The sequence below is a fragment of the Adiantum capillus-veneris genome, chromosome 23, assembly GCF_014529385.1.
Source record: "Adiantum capillus-veneris isolate H3 chromosome 23, ASM1452938v2, whole genome shotgun sequence".
Classification (NCBI taxonomy): Eukaryota; Viridiplantae; Streptophyta; class Polypodiopsida; order Polypodiales; family Pteridaceae; genus Adiantum; species Adiantum capillus-veneris.
Window position 1 is genome coordinate 14089892 of NC_140953.1, and position 14750 is coordinate 14104641.

General features: G+C 43.2%; 1 protein-coding gene across 2 annotated transcripts in view; it reads left to right on the forward strand.

The window, feature by feature from the left end:
- FLK (RNA-binding KH domain-containing protein) overlaps positions 1 to 13995 on the forward strand; it is a 34971-nt gene extending 20976 nt beyond the window's left edge. For both annotated transcript variants that reach the window (XM_086497708.1, XM_086497707.1), the window contains exons 6-7: positions 12930 to 13124; positions 13342 to 13995. In XM_086497708.1, the coding sequence (XP_086353834.1) occupies positions 12930 to 13124; positions 13342 to 13506 (360 nt within the window). In that variant the 3' untranslated portion in view covers positions 13507 to 13995. The remainder of the gene's footprint in view (positions 1 to 12929; positions 13125 to 13341) is intronic.
- Positions 13996 to 14750: the final 755 nt, after the last annotated feature.

Sequence of the window (14750 nt, forward strand, 5' to 3'; positions counted from 1 at the left end):
CGGTAACTCTTCTAACCAATCTTCTAATAGTCTCTCAGAAAAGAATTCTTCCAATGAACCCAAGGGTAAGGCTAACACTATTGCTAAACCTAAGCTCACTCCAGATGAAAAGGTAACACAAGGAATTTTAGGAGGATACATCACGTCGGAAGAGCAAAGCACTTATTCTACGGAAGGTCGTTGTTTTCATTGTCACATTAAGGGTCTCATAAGAAGAACATGTCCTAAGCTTGACTCTAATGAATCTAAAGCTTGACTCTAATGAATCTAAAGAATCCACAAAACCCACTTTCTCTGTCAATGCAATCAATGACAACACGAGTGTGCCTCAAGTTTCTCCCGATCCTCCCATTGACGAGTCTCTCATTAAATGTTATGGTCATATGACGTGACAGCGTTTTGTCATATTGTTTCACCCAAACAGTATGCATGATGTGATTAGTCCCTCTCTTGTTGAGAGCCCGCCTAGAGGTTAGACAGAAATCGCCTCTCAAGGTTTTTGGCTTCGCTCCCGGTATCGACTCTCTCATCACGAAAGAGTGCCTTGATGTGTTGTTTACAGTTCAACAAGCTGCTTTCCGTAGGAAATTTTTTGTCTCTCCTCTCTCAAGATGTGATATGATTTTGGGCATTCGATGGTTTCGTGAGCAGAACCCTCTGATTGATTGGGCGGAAAATACGTTCATTTTCAATGCCAAAAGTGACTCTCCAATTGTCATTCGTGGAGAGCAAGTTGTTCATTCTCCCTCTCTCATTGCTAATGTGCAGGCGAAGATTGAACGGGTTCAGGAGAAGGAGACTCTCAGTCCCTTCTTCTCCAAAGCACGACACACAGAATTTACATGATGATACGTATGATGATTTGAATGATAATGATGAGCATGATGATTTGGATGACACTGACAAGCATGATGATTTGCATGATCAAGATGTGATTTCTCACAAGCATGATGAGTTGCATGAAGATGATGTGATTGTTCACAATGACGATGTGTTAGTTGATACTTTCTTGAGTGAAGCTAACCTCATTGCAGATTCGATCAGTCACAAAGAACCGATCTTGGCTTTCGAGTCGAGGTCCAAAGGACCCCTTCAAGAAGAACCGATCTTGGCCTCCAAAGCCGTGCTTTGTGCTTCGTGCTCGGCCTCCAAGGCGTGCTTTATGTTGCCGCTTCCTCCTTTCTTTGTTCTTTTCTTTCTTTTCGTTCATTGCGCTCGCGTTCTAAAGCAAGGCGATTTGCTCTTGTTGTGCCAACGCATTTCGATGAGCTTCTTGTTGTTGGGCCATCATGTTCATGCGAGTCTCTTCTTGTTTGGCAATCATGTCCATGCAAGTCTCTTCTTGCTTGGCCATCATGTCCATCATCTGCTTGACCATTGCCTCCATAGGGTTTGGTACACTTGGTGGCGTAGATGGTGAAGGGGGAGGGTCGAAAAAATCTCATGGTGGGGAAAATTCTTCGTCGCCTCTCTCATGCTCATCACCTGTATGCGAAGTATCCAGTCCGCTCCAGGTGACGACCATGCACTATGATCTTTGGTTCTGAAGTCCTCGAGGAACTTGGGTTCTTAAGGTTCTTGAGGTTTTCTTTCGCTTGTAAACCGTGTTTGAGAAGGATCTTCTCTTCACCCAAGTTCTACTCCTTTCCAAGGGTGCACCCCTTGGCGGCCTTGCGCTCACACCAAGGGTGCTTTTTCCCACCTCACGTCGCGTGGCCGGTTGCTAAGTGCACGGTCCGCTCTCAATGAGCGAAAAAAGACACAAGGGGAGGCTGGACAAGCTCTTCTTTCCCGGAATTCTTGTCACTCTTTAAAAACACGATTAGGAATCGACATGCCCAAGCGAACTTGGGTTCGTGCGACCGCAACAAGCAAAAAAAAAATCTTGTGATTCTTGTGGTTCTTTCCTTGAGTGATACAGAACACTGTCAAAGCTCTGGTACCAATGTTAGGTGCAGCGGAATGAATGTCATACTTTCTCAAGATGAGTGATCCATATTTGCTCAAGGTTCCTTTTAGTTCTTATGGAAGGGAGAGCCTTCCGTTCTTAATGGAGAGTGCTATGATTACGAACAAAGTGAGTGGACATCGTGTGTGCGCTCCTTGCCGCACTGTGGAAGCAAGGGCCTTGCCTAACACTGTGTGCGAGCCATAGACGGCTCCAAGCTCACAACTAGCTTACCTAGTAAGCTCAATAGAGGGCAATGGTGTGTCACTCAACGCTCTATGCTCCTGCCGTGGAGGATTCCTCGCCGCGAAGAAGGAGACGCCGCTACGTCGCGTTCAACTGCTTCACCGCCGTCGTGCCGCCGCAATGCTCGATCGCACTCTCTCTCTCTCTCTCTCTCACACACACACACACACACACAAGGAGGTGAAGCAGAAGAAGATGGAGATGGAGATGGAGCAAGAACACTCTTCTATTGCACAAATGAGAGAATAAGTGAATTTTAGGTTTAGTTGGCTTTTATATGAGCTCACCCCATTCACCCTTGGGTGCCCATGCTTAGCCAACTAATCCCTTGAATGTCCCAGTTAGCATTCGTAGCACTGAAGAGGTGGTCTCGTGGCAAAACTATTAATGTTTTGGCCTCTTGCTGCTAGCGCAGTAGCTTGATATACCGGTTTGATTTGTCCCCAATGGTCTTCCATATAGTACATGGGACACTCCTCAAGCATGTCGACTCCATAGGTGATACTAGAGTCTATGTCCTCTTCGCAATCTACATAAGTACTAGATGACTCGCAACCTATTTGGTTCATAGGTGTAACTCTTGGATGAGGGGGTTGCGGTCCTAGCACTGGAGGTGGCAACGGTGTGGTTTGGACCACATTTTGGGTTCTAGGGACCATGTGCTGTAATGGCAACTGTTGCTCCATGGGTGGGGTAGGCATCAATGAAGGAACTCGAGGTGAGTCTGCCCAAGCTATAGGCGGTCTATTTTCCATGATGCGTTTAAGCATTAGACAATCCTTTGCTTGATGGCCATACCTACCACACGCGTTACAAGTCCCGTTAAACTTTACTCTGAAAGTAGGGCATTCACTCGTAGTATGTGGGCCCAAGCAAATTGAGCACCATTGTTGCTCCCTTCTAGGATACATATGAGTGTTTTGTGGAGCACGATTAGCCCTAAGGCTTTCTTGGATGGCCTTGGTGAGATCTGCCAAAGTCATCTCAGAAGAAGATGGAGATGGAGATGGAGCAAGAGCACTCTTCTATTGCACAAATGAGAGAATAAGTGAATTTTAGGTTTAGTTGGCTTTTATATGAGCTCACCCCATTCACACTTGGGCGCCCATGCTTAGCCAACTAATCCCTTGAATGTCCCAGTTAGAGTGCGCCTCTCATCGGCGATCACTCTTACCCTTTTCCTATTGGACCGACAAGCCCGGTACCTGACTCTACCAAATAAATAATACAATGTCCACCGTAGGTTACAACGTCCGTCTCGTAGGTGATAGGGTGTCCGTGAGCCATGAGGGTTAACACCGTGCGTGCAAGTGTATGAGACAGAGATAGAGAGAAGAGAGATACGACACCAGAGACGTTGTAAAACCCTCCAAAGGCCCCACTCTCGTCGGCGAGAGTGGTCTACTTATGATTGCACAAATGGGTATAATGATGATGTATGGGACTGATGCAATTCTAGGCTATGTCGGTGACGACGACGAGGATGGCGACAATGACCTAAGTGCTGAAATCTGCAACCTTCTGAATGCTGTCCCAAAAACGCTATCTGTTGAAAATCTGGGGCTGTTTGGAACTGCTGAAAAATGAAGATTTGGCTGTGTTTTTGGGGACCGAAACTCTTGACAAAAAACGCTGCTATATGCAGTGTTTTAGGGCTGAAAATGCCAATTAACCTGCTCCTGAAAACGCTAAATTACCTGCTGTAATTTAGGGCTGAAAACGCAAGTTGATCTGATGTGCTGCAAAAACGTTGGGATCTGCAGCTCTCTGGCGATGGGGAAAACGCTGAAGGATGGGGGAGGAAACTGTGTGTCCTATGCTGAAAATGCCAAGGCAATGCTGGCGATACTGCAACAAAACGCCAGGGCTTATGGATGGAAAAATGCCAAGGGCTTATGGGTGCTTGAGGGTTCTTGTTGAGAAGGTGCCTGTTGAGCGTGTAGCTCTTGCTGCCTCTTCTGCCATTTAGTGCTAACTTTGGTTTGCTTATATATTTTCTTACTCAAATTGCCCTACCTACTTTTGTTGGAAAGTCACTTTAATTATAATATAAGTGAAAAATGTCAAAAATAGGAAAAATAGGCTAAATGCTCTGGAAAATTCCTATGATTGATTCTGATGGGAATGCTTATGATCATGGTGTGTGCAACCAGAGGATATGCATCTAATCCAAGTGACTGGGCGTGCACTGTCTACGAATAGACTCACAAAAGTGCCAGATCACTTCCGATTCTAGATTGACTTGACTGAACTGAACCCTGGTCATGCTGTAGCTTGTCCACTGACACATAGGATTGGATGTGTCACGTGACATTTTCACTTATTAGTTTTAAGTGACTTTTGTTGGAAAGTAGGTAGGGCAATTTTGCTAACTTTGTATAAATAGAAACCTATCGCTCGCACTTTCTAGCAGAAGAGGCAGCAGGAGCACCTTGCTCAACAGGCAACTTCTCAGCAAGACCAACACCAGCAGCAGCCCTAGCGTTTTCAGCTATCTGAGGACCTAGCGTTTTTGCGTCAGATCAGCCTTGGCTTTTTGTGCACAACACATCAGCCCCGGCGTCATCACGACACAACACATCAGCCTAGCGTTTTGCATTTGTTGAACAACCGGCGACAGCAGAAGACCATTTCAGCCCTAGCGTTTTTGGATTTGCATCATACCCCAGCGTTTTGCAGATTCACCGCGACGGAACGTCAAGAACCACCAGCGTTTTCAGTTTTCAGCCTTTAGCACTCGTAGATCAAGTCCCGTACCTTGGAGATCTCACCTTCCCGCAGCAGTTCCTCGTTGCACCATGGGATCCATCGTAGTTTGCAGTTTCAGCCCGGAAAACGCAGATTTCAGCATCTGCATTTTGAGCGCGTCGTCGTCGTACCGTCGTCATCGACATGGTCATAGACATAGAGTCAAAATTCAGCAGATAGAAGATTTGCAGATTTCAGCCCTTAGAGTTTCCAGATTTGAGCCTGTCTCGTCATCGTCCTCATCGTCGTTGACATCGTCGGCAAGTCCAAGCATTGTAGAGATTTGTGCAATCATAAGTAGACCGCTCTCGCCATAGAGAGTGGGGCCCTTGGAGGAGGGTTTACAACGTCTCTGGTGTCGTATTCTCTTCTCTCTCTAACTCTCAGTCTCAGCACCTTCATTCATAGTGTTTATTCACTTTGTTGTGTCCATTGCACTCTCTCACTAAAGGAACGGAAGGCTCTCCCTTAAAAGGAACCCTTGAGCATAGTTCGGAGCACTCATCTTGAGCAAAGTTCAACATTCATTCCGCTGCACCTTACAAGTGGCCTTGGAGTTAGAGCGTGAGGCGCAAAGAGACCAACACATGCAAGAGTTGATCCTACAGATACTCACCTCGAAACCCGAGCCGGTCAAAGATGTTGGTGGTTCATCAAGGGACGCAAGCCGAGATTGGGACTCCAATAACCCCGTCACCGAGAAGTTGACATTTAGTAAGTATGACGGTAAGATGGATGCTAATTTTATTCATTCTTGGTTGCATCAATTTAATGCTTATTTTGTGACAACTAAGAAGACAAGGAATAGCAAAGTTTTGACGACAGCCATGTATCTTGTCGATGATGCCATTAATTGGTATCAAGCGTAGCAAGAGGAGCAATTGACCGCGCACCTGGAGGAAGCTGAGGAGCAATTGACCGCTGCACCTTACATTAAAAGCATTAACTCTTTGGGAGCACCAAGATTTTAAAGAAGTTGACTCTTGAATCGCTTAGCTCTTCTAAATGGCTCTCTTCTGAGTGAAGGTGAAGGGGATGGAGTACGGGCATTGTATTGAGTTTAAGCAATATAAAGAACTACGAAAAGGGGCGCGATATTTGGGGCCAATGCTCTGTTGGGGTGAAACTTCGCTACTCCCTGTCTTGTGTGTCGTGCATCTCTTTTTGTTCAGTTGTTATTTGAAGTGCTTAGTTGTTCAATCTGTTCTTTTGTTTGTACGTGGCGCCCGTCCCTGTTGCAATGGTATCAAAACTTTAGGCATGTGCTTTTTTGAAAGCATACCGGTCCTACCAAAGGGCAGACAAAGCAAGTTTGCGCTTCCGAAGATAACACGAAATTTTACTAAAGAATCTTCGAGTCTCGACCTCGGACTTATTAGCCACTCACACCCTTACTTCATCGCGCATTGGGCGCGCTCTTTCACAAACGGCTGACGTGTCAAAGTCTTGAAGAATGGAGCCAACTTGCAGATCTTGGCCGATGGGCCTAAACCCTAAGAAGAACAAGTAACAGAAAAAGAAGTCCTACCAACTTATGGGGACCCCGTCCGATGGGGGTCCCAATGACAGGAAGGAATTAAAATAAAGCAAGACCCACCTACACACACACAGACACACACACACACACACACACACACACACACACAGAGCTGATGACGTGGGAGCAGTACAGACGCTCCGCGTTTCACGTTGACAATGAGATTTCCGCAAAACGCGTTGATAGTGCTGGCGTGGCCGTTGTACGGATTTTCGTAAATCGTGTTGACAGGTTTTGGTGCTTTTTTGGGCTAGTTGCTTTTGAGTTTGAAGCTTTTCACTATAACTGCTTTTCAGGCCAAGGGCCTTTAAATATGAGGCTAGGGCTCATTCTCTGGCATGCTTCCTCGAGAAGGTGCATAGTCTGGAGTACCGGCTTGTACTGCATTGATGCAATATAAAGAAATATCGAAAGAGGCGCGAAGGTTTGGGGTCAATACTCTCAGGGGTGGAATTCCGCCACTCCTCTCTCTCTCTCTCTCTCTCTCTCTCTCTCTCTCAGTTCAGTTGTTATTGAAGTGCTAAAAGTCTGTTCAGTTTGTCCTTACTATTGGCACGTGCTGCCCGTCTTGTGAAACGCTCCCTTGTTCATCGTTGTGTCTTAAGAGGCATAAGCCACGGGGAATTACTCAGAAGAGTCAAGGATCTCTCGAGCCACCGTTTTTTTCTCAGAGGCAGTGCTATGCATGTCAAAGTCGATGATGTGCAAGAACACTTCCTAAGCTGACCTGAAGCTTGGACCTGAAGTAGTTGGTCCACATGCACATAGGGTTAGATGTGCACGTGACATGCCCTCCTTTTTAAAGTGAGGTATTGGTACCGAGCTGCATGGATTCCTTGTAGTCTGCCAACAACTTTGGGTAATCTTCGAAAAACTCTTCATCGACCCACAGTTCCTCGTGGGTTCCTCGAACCTTGAACTTCAAAAAATACTGTCTGACTTGCTTCTTTGAGCCACGACGAAACCGATGCAATAAAACTTGCTTCGGCTCCATGACTTCAGCTTCATCGATGATCTCGGGCTCTTCTTCTTCGGAAATGTCCTTCGGAGGTGTTCTCTGAAACACTTTCAACCAAGAAACATGGAAAACATTGCGCATTAACCATGAGTTAGACAATTGCAATTTCATAGAAACTTCATTTATCTTTTTAATGACAGGAAATGGACCATACATTCTGAAAGACAACTTAGGACATTCCTTTCCAACTTGCTTAAGACGTTGCTTCATGATTCTTAAATAAACCCAATCCCCTTCCTTGATAGAAACATCTTGATGATGCTTGTTAGCCTGTCGTGAGTAAGACTCCTGAGCCATGCTTAGCCGAAGCTTCAACTCTCAAAAATCTCATCCAACGACTGATTTTCAGCATTGGCATCAGGCATTTGACTGACCGATGTACCCATGCACCAGACTCCACCAATCGAGCACTATTACGAAGACATCAATCACTGATCATATTTCTATTGAGTGTCTTCGATACAAATCATGATCATTGTAACCATTTAGTAATCACATCTACATTGCGTCGATTTTTTCACGGATGTCTTGACATAGTTACCAGGAACGGGAAATGGGAACGGGGAACGGCAATTGCCTTAAAATGCCATTCCTTGTTATGGGTACTCACATTTGAGACACAGAATATGGATTTGGAATGGGAACTTAGAATGGGAACGGGAAATGGAGACCCGAAAATGGCCATTCCTTGTTACTGTGTCTTGATCTACTAAATTTTCACTATCAGACTCATATCCTTGCTTTTCACATTTCAATCAAGCAAACCTTGCCCATGACCATTTCCACAAGATGATACATCCTCATAGCATACAATTCACAAAATCACACACTTAGTTCACACTGAACACTGTGTTTCAATCATTCAATCTAGCCATCTCATTCTGTTCAAAACTATTGATGCTCTGTGCAACCATCTCATCCTTTCGGAACTCTCGATGCACTCACAACAATACCCAATTATCTCATCCGGATAGACATCTTGATGCACTAGAATTTCATTCAGAATTCATTCACATGTTGTTCACTTAGCCATCACATCAAGATCTTACTGATCTCTAATAGATGTCTAGATGTACTAAGTATAACCCATTCATTAGACAAAATGTTGCATACATTATATCTTTCTACATGTCTCTATCAATACTCACATGAAAGAGCACATGTTTACAATTCAATTAGGGAATTTTCTAATTTAATGTACTTATGTTCTTAAAGTCTATCCGCAAAATACTCTCAGTCCGTCCGTAAAATCTCAAAGAGAAATTATTGACTTTATTTAATCTATGTAATCTGTGACAAAGGAGTTGAGTGACTCCCCTCTTATGCAGTCCGCACTGCACCAGATTGAACATGTTGATTCATCGGTAACTTTTGGCATAGACACTGCTAATGACCCAAAAGCTTCAAGATACAGCTCTGTCTGAACAAAATTTGTGATGTTCTCCTCTTCTATCCATCAAGGGCCAAAAAGTACCCTTGACCAAATCATCTAGTGGACCTATCTTACCTTTCTCTGTTTTCTTGTGCCTTGTGACCTGGTTGCACCGCTGGCCTCCCCCGTCCTTGGCACCTCAATCTGGATCTTTGTAATTCTTTGATCTAGCAGCTAATTCCTGGTATGTTCTTGCCATGTGCTGTGGGACCTGTTGGTAGCCGCACTGGCCTCCCCCTAAGATCGAAATTGTACAATTTAAGTTTGTGTTAAAATAAGTGTATTTCCATTCATTAATCATCAAATCTATGCAAAATCTATATTTATTCTGTCTGTGTGAACCACAACAAAAAAAAGCGAAAGCTGCTTTGTAGAGATGCTCTATCTTTGTCGATTGGAGCGGGTCGCCGTGGGAGTCTCTCTCTCTCTCTCTCTCTCTCTCTATTGCAAGCGGGCTATCGGCAACAAATAGTGTAGTGAGGATCTGGGGAGTATTGGGGTTGTTGGAATAAAGGAGGAATCTAATTTCACGAGAGCCAGTATGTTAGTTGTAATCAGCAATTTGTGACAATTTTGACAAAATTACACTAAATTCTTTCAAAAAATTCGCCTTAAAACTTATCGCAAAAATCTTAATTTGCAAAGATTTTTCCCCAAACAAAATTTGCCTACAATGTTTACCTCATAACCTACCTAGATAATGAGCATGGCTTATAAATCTTGCGTCTAGCTTCACTAAATATTTATGACAAGCTGGTCGAAAAACAGGACACTTGAGTGTCCAATTATTGAACTAGTGTTAGGTTTGTTGTCAATGTTATATCCAGGGTGTTGGGTTATCATGTGATTGGACACTTGAGTGTCCAATGACAGGACTAGTGTTAGGTTTGTTGTCATTCTTATATCTTAGGGTGTTTTCATTGCCGGTTTGGGTTATCATTTGATGCCTACATGCTTATGTAATGTCTATTGGCCTTGAAAGGTATACCTAATGGCTTCAAAATAAATATATTGAAAGGTATACCTAACCAGTTTGGGTTATCATGTGATTGGACACTTGAGTGTCCAATGACAGAACTAGTGTTAGGTTTGTTGTCATTGTTATATCTTAGGGTGTTTTCATTGCCAGTTTGGGTTATCATTTGATGCCTACATGCTTATGTAATGTCTATTGGCCTTGAAAGGTATACCTAATGGCTTCAAAATAAATATATTGAAAGGTATACCTAATGGATTTAAAATAAATATATTCACTACTTACATTGAGTGAAAAGACTCTCTAAACAGAAGAAAATGCTAAAGAAATTAAACAAAGAAAATCACAAATGTAGTAATGTGCACAAACAGTATCATCTCTCTTTATATAAAAAAATAAATCTTTTGACTTTTCAATTCCATGGATCTTTTCATTTCCTAAACTCACCCTTCATTTATGTCCTCTTAATGTTTTGAAAGGTTTTTTAATTTTTCGAGATTGGGGAGATTTAATGCGCATAATGACAGGCAATGACGAAGCACATAGATTTGCAACAATATTACCTAAGAAAGATGAATACAACATTGTGAGAGAGAGAGAGAGAGAGAGAGAGAGAGAGAGAGAGAGAGAGAGGAAAAAGCTAAAAAGAACTTTGGGTTATCATTTGATGCCTACATGCTTATGTAATGTCTATTGGCCTTGTAACTTACAAAATAAATATATTGAAAGGTATACCTAATGGCTTCAAAATAAATATATTCACTACTTACAGTGAGTGAAAAGTGAAACCGGCCTGTACAATCCAAAAAGGGCAGTAGACTTTACTTCAAACCTTGATTTAGCTTTCACCCATTATTAGTCGTCTATTCTACCTGTACTTTCAAGACACAACACGGGGGAAAGGGATACAAGCTGCTAGAATGCACCTGTATGAGAAGACCGACCCCAGATTGGCGCCTAACTTAGGCGCCCCTTTCGGTATTTCTTTATTGCTTAAAAGAGGGAATAAACGCGGTGGTTCCCTACAAGCTGCCCCGCTTGGCTGAATTTCAACTGTTCCGGCCCGATTTCGGCAGCATAACTGCACTAGGACCCTTCACAGTCAGTATTCCCACGCATTGAATGACTTTCCCAACGCATACGGACACTTTGCAAAACTTGGCGAGAATCTGCAGCGCGCTGAATTCTCTGTTTTCAGCCCCGAAAATGCGCCAGATCACTTGTACAGCGGTCCCCTCGCGTCCCCGAACCTCCTGGGGGTATTAGGGATCGTTTAGGGCCAAAACCCTAAACCTGCAAAAATACACAGCAGGCTTAATTTACTATTTCGGGCTCCGTTTCGCGTGCTGGTCTCATCCGTAGCAAGTCCTCGAGCTCCCGCACGTGTAGGGCTACTTGCCCTTTGAATCGAACGAGATTTCTGGCGTGAAACCACTCCGAATTCACCTGTACCTGCGGGGGATTAGCCACTAGCTAATCCAATACCTGTGCAAGAGGCTCTTGCCTCGACAATCGCGCATGAACCCACACAATTGTACATTGGTCAATTGAAAAGCTCACTAGAGAGGCATAACATACTGCCATAGGGGAGAGAGAGGGCAGTGCGTAGCGTGCAGGGCATCACTCCTGGCACCGCATTGTACATAGGAGGGAAAGCAAGCACTCCATAGCTCTTAACCTGTGACCGGAAACTTGAAAATGAGCTCACAGCTGAAAATCACGTTTTTGCCTTCTCTATAAGTAGTAAACTGGCCTCAGAGTGCCAAGTGTCACTCATTTGTGCATTTTCCCGCTTTAGACCCTCGGGTCTAAAAATATCTCACATGCAGTCTCTGTTGACTTGGCCACAGAGTAACAAAATGATCCCCATGTCAAACTGCACGTAATGATGCAAAGACATTTTCAGGTCCCAAAATAGCAGTTCCCTAAATTTTAGGAGATGCTGCCATTGTATCTTGCTAGGTCATCTGACCCTCTTTGTACACTGCAGCCACACCCAGAACTGAAATGTAGCCTCTGCAACAAAGGATTCTAGTTTGGCTAGTCAATGACCCCACTTGGCTAACCATTGTCCTTGTCCAACCTTAGTGCTCTCTTGCCCTCAGGCTTGGACTCCCTCTGGACAGTTCCACACTAGCTATGCAATGCAAGGCAATTAGATTTCCCGAGGGGCGTTTTTCAAAAAGTGGAAATAAATAAATAATAGGAAAGAAATCAACAAAAAGGATAGATAGTAGTCGCACGTTGGTGACAAAAAGACCATCTAAACATAAGAAAATGCTAAAGAAATTAAGCAAAGAAAAACACAAATGTAGTAATGTGCACAGTACCATCTCTGTTTACATTAAAAAAAAAAATCTTTTGACTTTTCAATTCCATGGATCTTTTCATTTCCTAAACTCGCCCTTCATTTATGTCCTTTAGATGTTTTGAAAGGTTTTTTAATTGTTCGAGATTGGGGAGATCTAATGCACATAATGACAAGCAATGACGAAGCACATAGATTTGCTACAATATTACCTAAGAAAGATGAATACAACATTGCGCGAGAGAGAGAGAGAGAGAGAGAGAGAGAGAGAGAGAGAGAGAGAGAGAGAGAGAGAGAGCGAAAGCTAAAAAGAACTTATGAGAAAACGCTAAGGGAAAAATGAAAGAGCAGATAACCACCTATTTATATGGACGCAAAAGGTCTTTTGACTTTCCATCTTCATTTGTCTTTTGACTTTCCACTTTTATTCGTCTTTTGACTTTTCGCCTTCATCTGTCTTTTCATTTCCTAAACTCACCCTTCACTTATGCATTTAATATTTTGAAAGAATTTTTATTTTTTTGAGATTGGGGAGACCTAATGCCTACACGCTTATGTAATGTCTATCTGCCTTGTACCTTGTTTTTCGAATACAAAACGATACATGCCCTCCCTTCTTGCGCCCGCATGCGCGCGTGCACACACACATAGAGAGAGAGAGAGAGAGAGAGAGAGAGAGAGAGAGAGAGAGAGAGAGAGAGAGATGTTCTACACAGGTAACTCAAAAGATGCAAATTCCATTATCCTATGCCGATGCAATTATTGGAACTGCTGGTGCTAATATCAGCTATATGCGGAGATCAAGTGGGGCCACAATTACTATTCAAGAAACGAGAGGGGTGCATGGTGAGATGACTGTAGAGATACATGGCACTGCTCCTCAAGTCCAGGCAGCACAACAACTTGTGCAGGTTTGTCTTATGTTTTTGAAGGGAAACAAGAAGTTAGGTTAATCTCATGAATTGCTATAGAGTGGGATGTCTGCAATGTATTGCCTCGTTACTACTGATACATAGTTTTGATGCTAACTCTTCCAGCTTTCATGGGAAGGGTTAAGGCATTGATGATAATATCCTCAAACCTTCTGTGTTGTGAAGTTGAAAGGATTGATGTTATTTTCTTTTCCAGAATTTTATGGCTGGATCTTCTGCACCAGTTTCTTCATATAGTGGAGCCGATACATCTTATTCTTCTTACAATACCCAGAGTTATTATCCATCAGCATCAGCAAGTGCCTCAGGTTTAGCCATGAATAGCTACAGCTCATCATACAATGGGAGCCATGGATACTAGCTGAGTCTGCACTATTGGGATATGGAGAGAACATTGGTCCCTAACCTTGAGACCTGTCAATTCCTCGGTAGAAATCGGTAGCCAAGGTTGATGTAGTCACTCACCAACTCAAGTATGGAGAGGATGTATCTTGAAGATCTACTAACATGAGTTTGGGGACCAATGGTTTGTATATACTTGGTTGAGTATCAATGTTCTCGGAGCGTCCTATTTATCAGTGGTCTCGGAGCATCTTGTAGGACCAACTTTACATGCCAGGACAGAGATTAGCAATGAGAACTGTGTTATTGACACATTGATTGCTATATGCAGAAGTTTAAGGTTGTTTGTCAGCATCAGGTAATGGCAATATTTGTTTGTAATTGGGCTGGGACTTCCATTATATGTTCTGCATTTTGCCCCCCCATCTGTTTTGTGTTCTAGAGCTGGGCCCCAATTTTGATGGATCAGAAACTTAGCTAAGTAATGAATTCTGAATGTTGTGCAGGATGAGTTTCGTCTAAGATTTTGCTACTTTTTAATTTGTTCTAATGTTTCTAAAAACTTGGCTATATTGCACCCGGAAGTGCCCTTGGTATGCTTCCTGGTATATGACTATTGAACGACACAAATATCTGTTGAGCACTCCGAACAATAAGTACCTGACTTTGTTGTGTGTATAACAGTCTTGCTGTTGCTCGTGCTATTTACAATGACTTTGGCCTCACTATATGGATATTTAGTATAAGTGAAAAAGTATTGCCATGATTGTTGTACAAGATTTGGTTATATCTTTTTGTTTTAGGTGAGTCAGCGGTCGTCTCTGGATGATCAGACACTCACACGGCCTTTTGAAGGACGAGGTGTAGTTAGTCTTGGTATTTTTGCATGGATTAGAGGTTTTGTTACGGGCCTTGAAGAAGGTACTTTGCATCTCAAAGGTTACGCAGGAAGGCCTCGATGGTCCGCCAACATTATGCTCCTACCAGCTGAAGTACTAAACTAATATTGTGGATTTTGATAGTTCCGCTGTCAGCATTGGATCTTCTGTTGAAAAACTCATGGGTCTGTTCTGATTTGGTGGGTTTGCTGTGTTGTCTGTAAGGTAGGTGGTTACAGATGCTTGCCAAGTATCTTTCTGTGGCAAGTTTATTTTGAGGATTGTGAATGTCTTCCCTCTTCGGAGAGGTTGCTTTAGTGTCCACTTCGAGACATCGGACCAAGCAAATGAGGCTCTTTGTAATTGCACTGAGCATTTAGTCTAT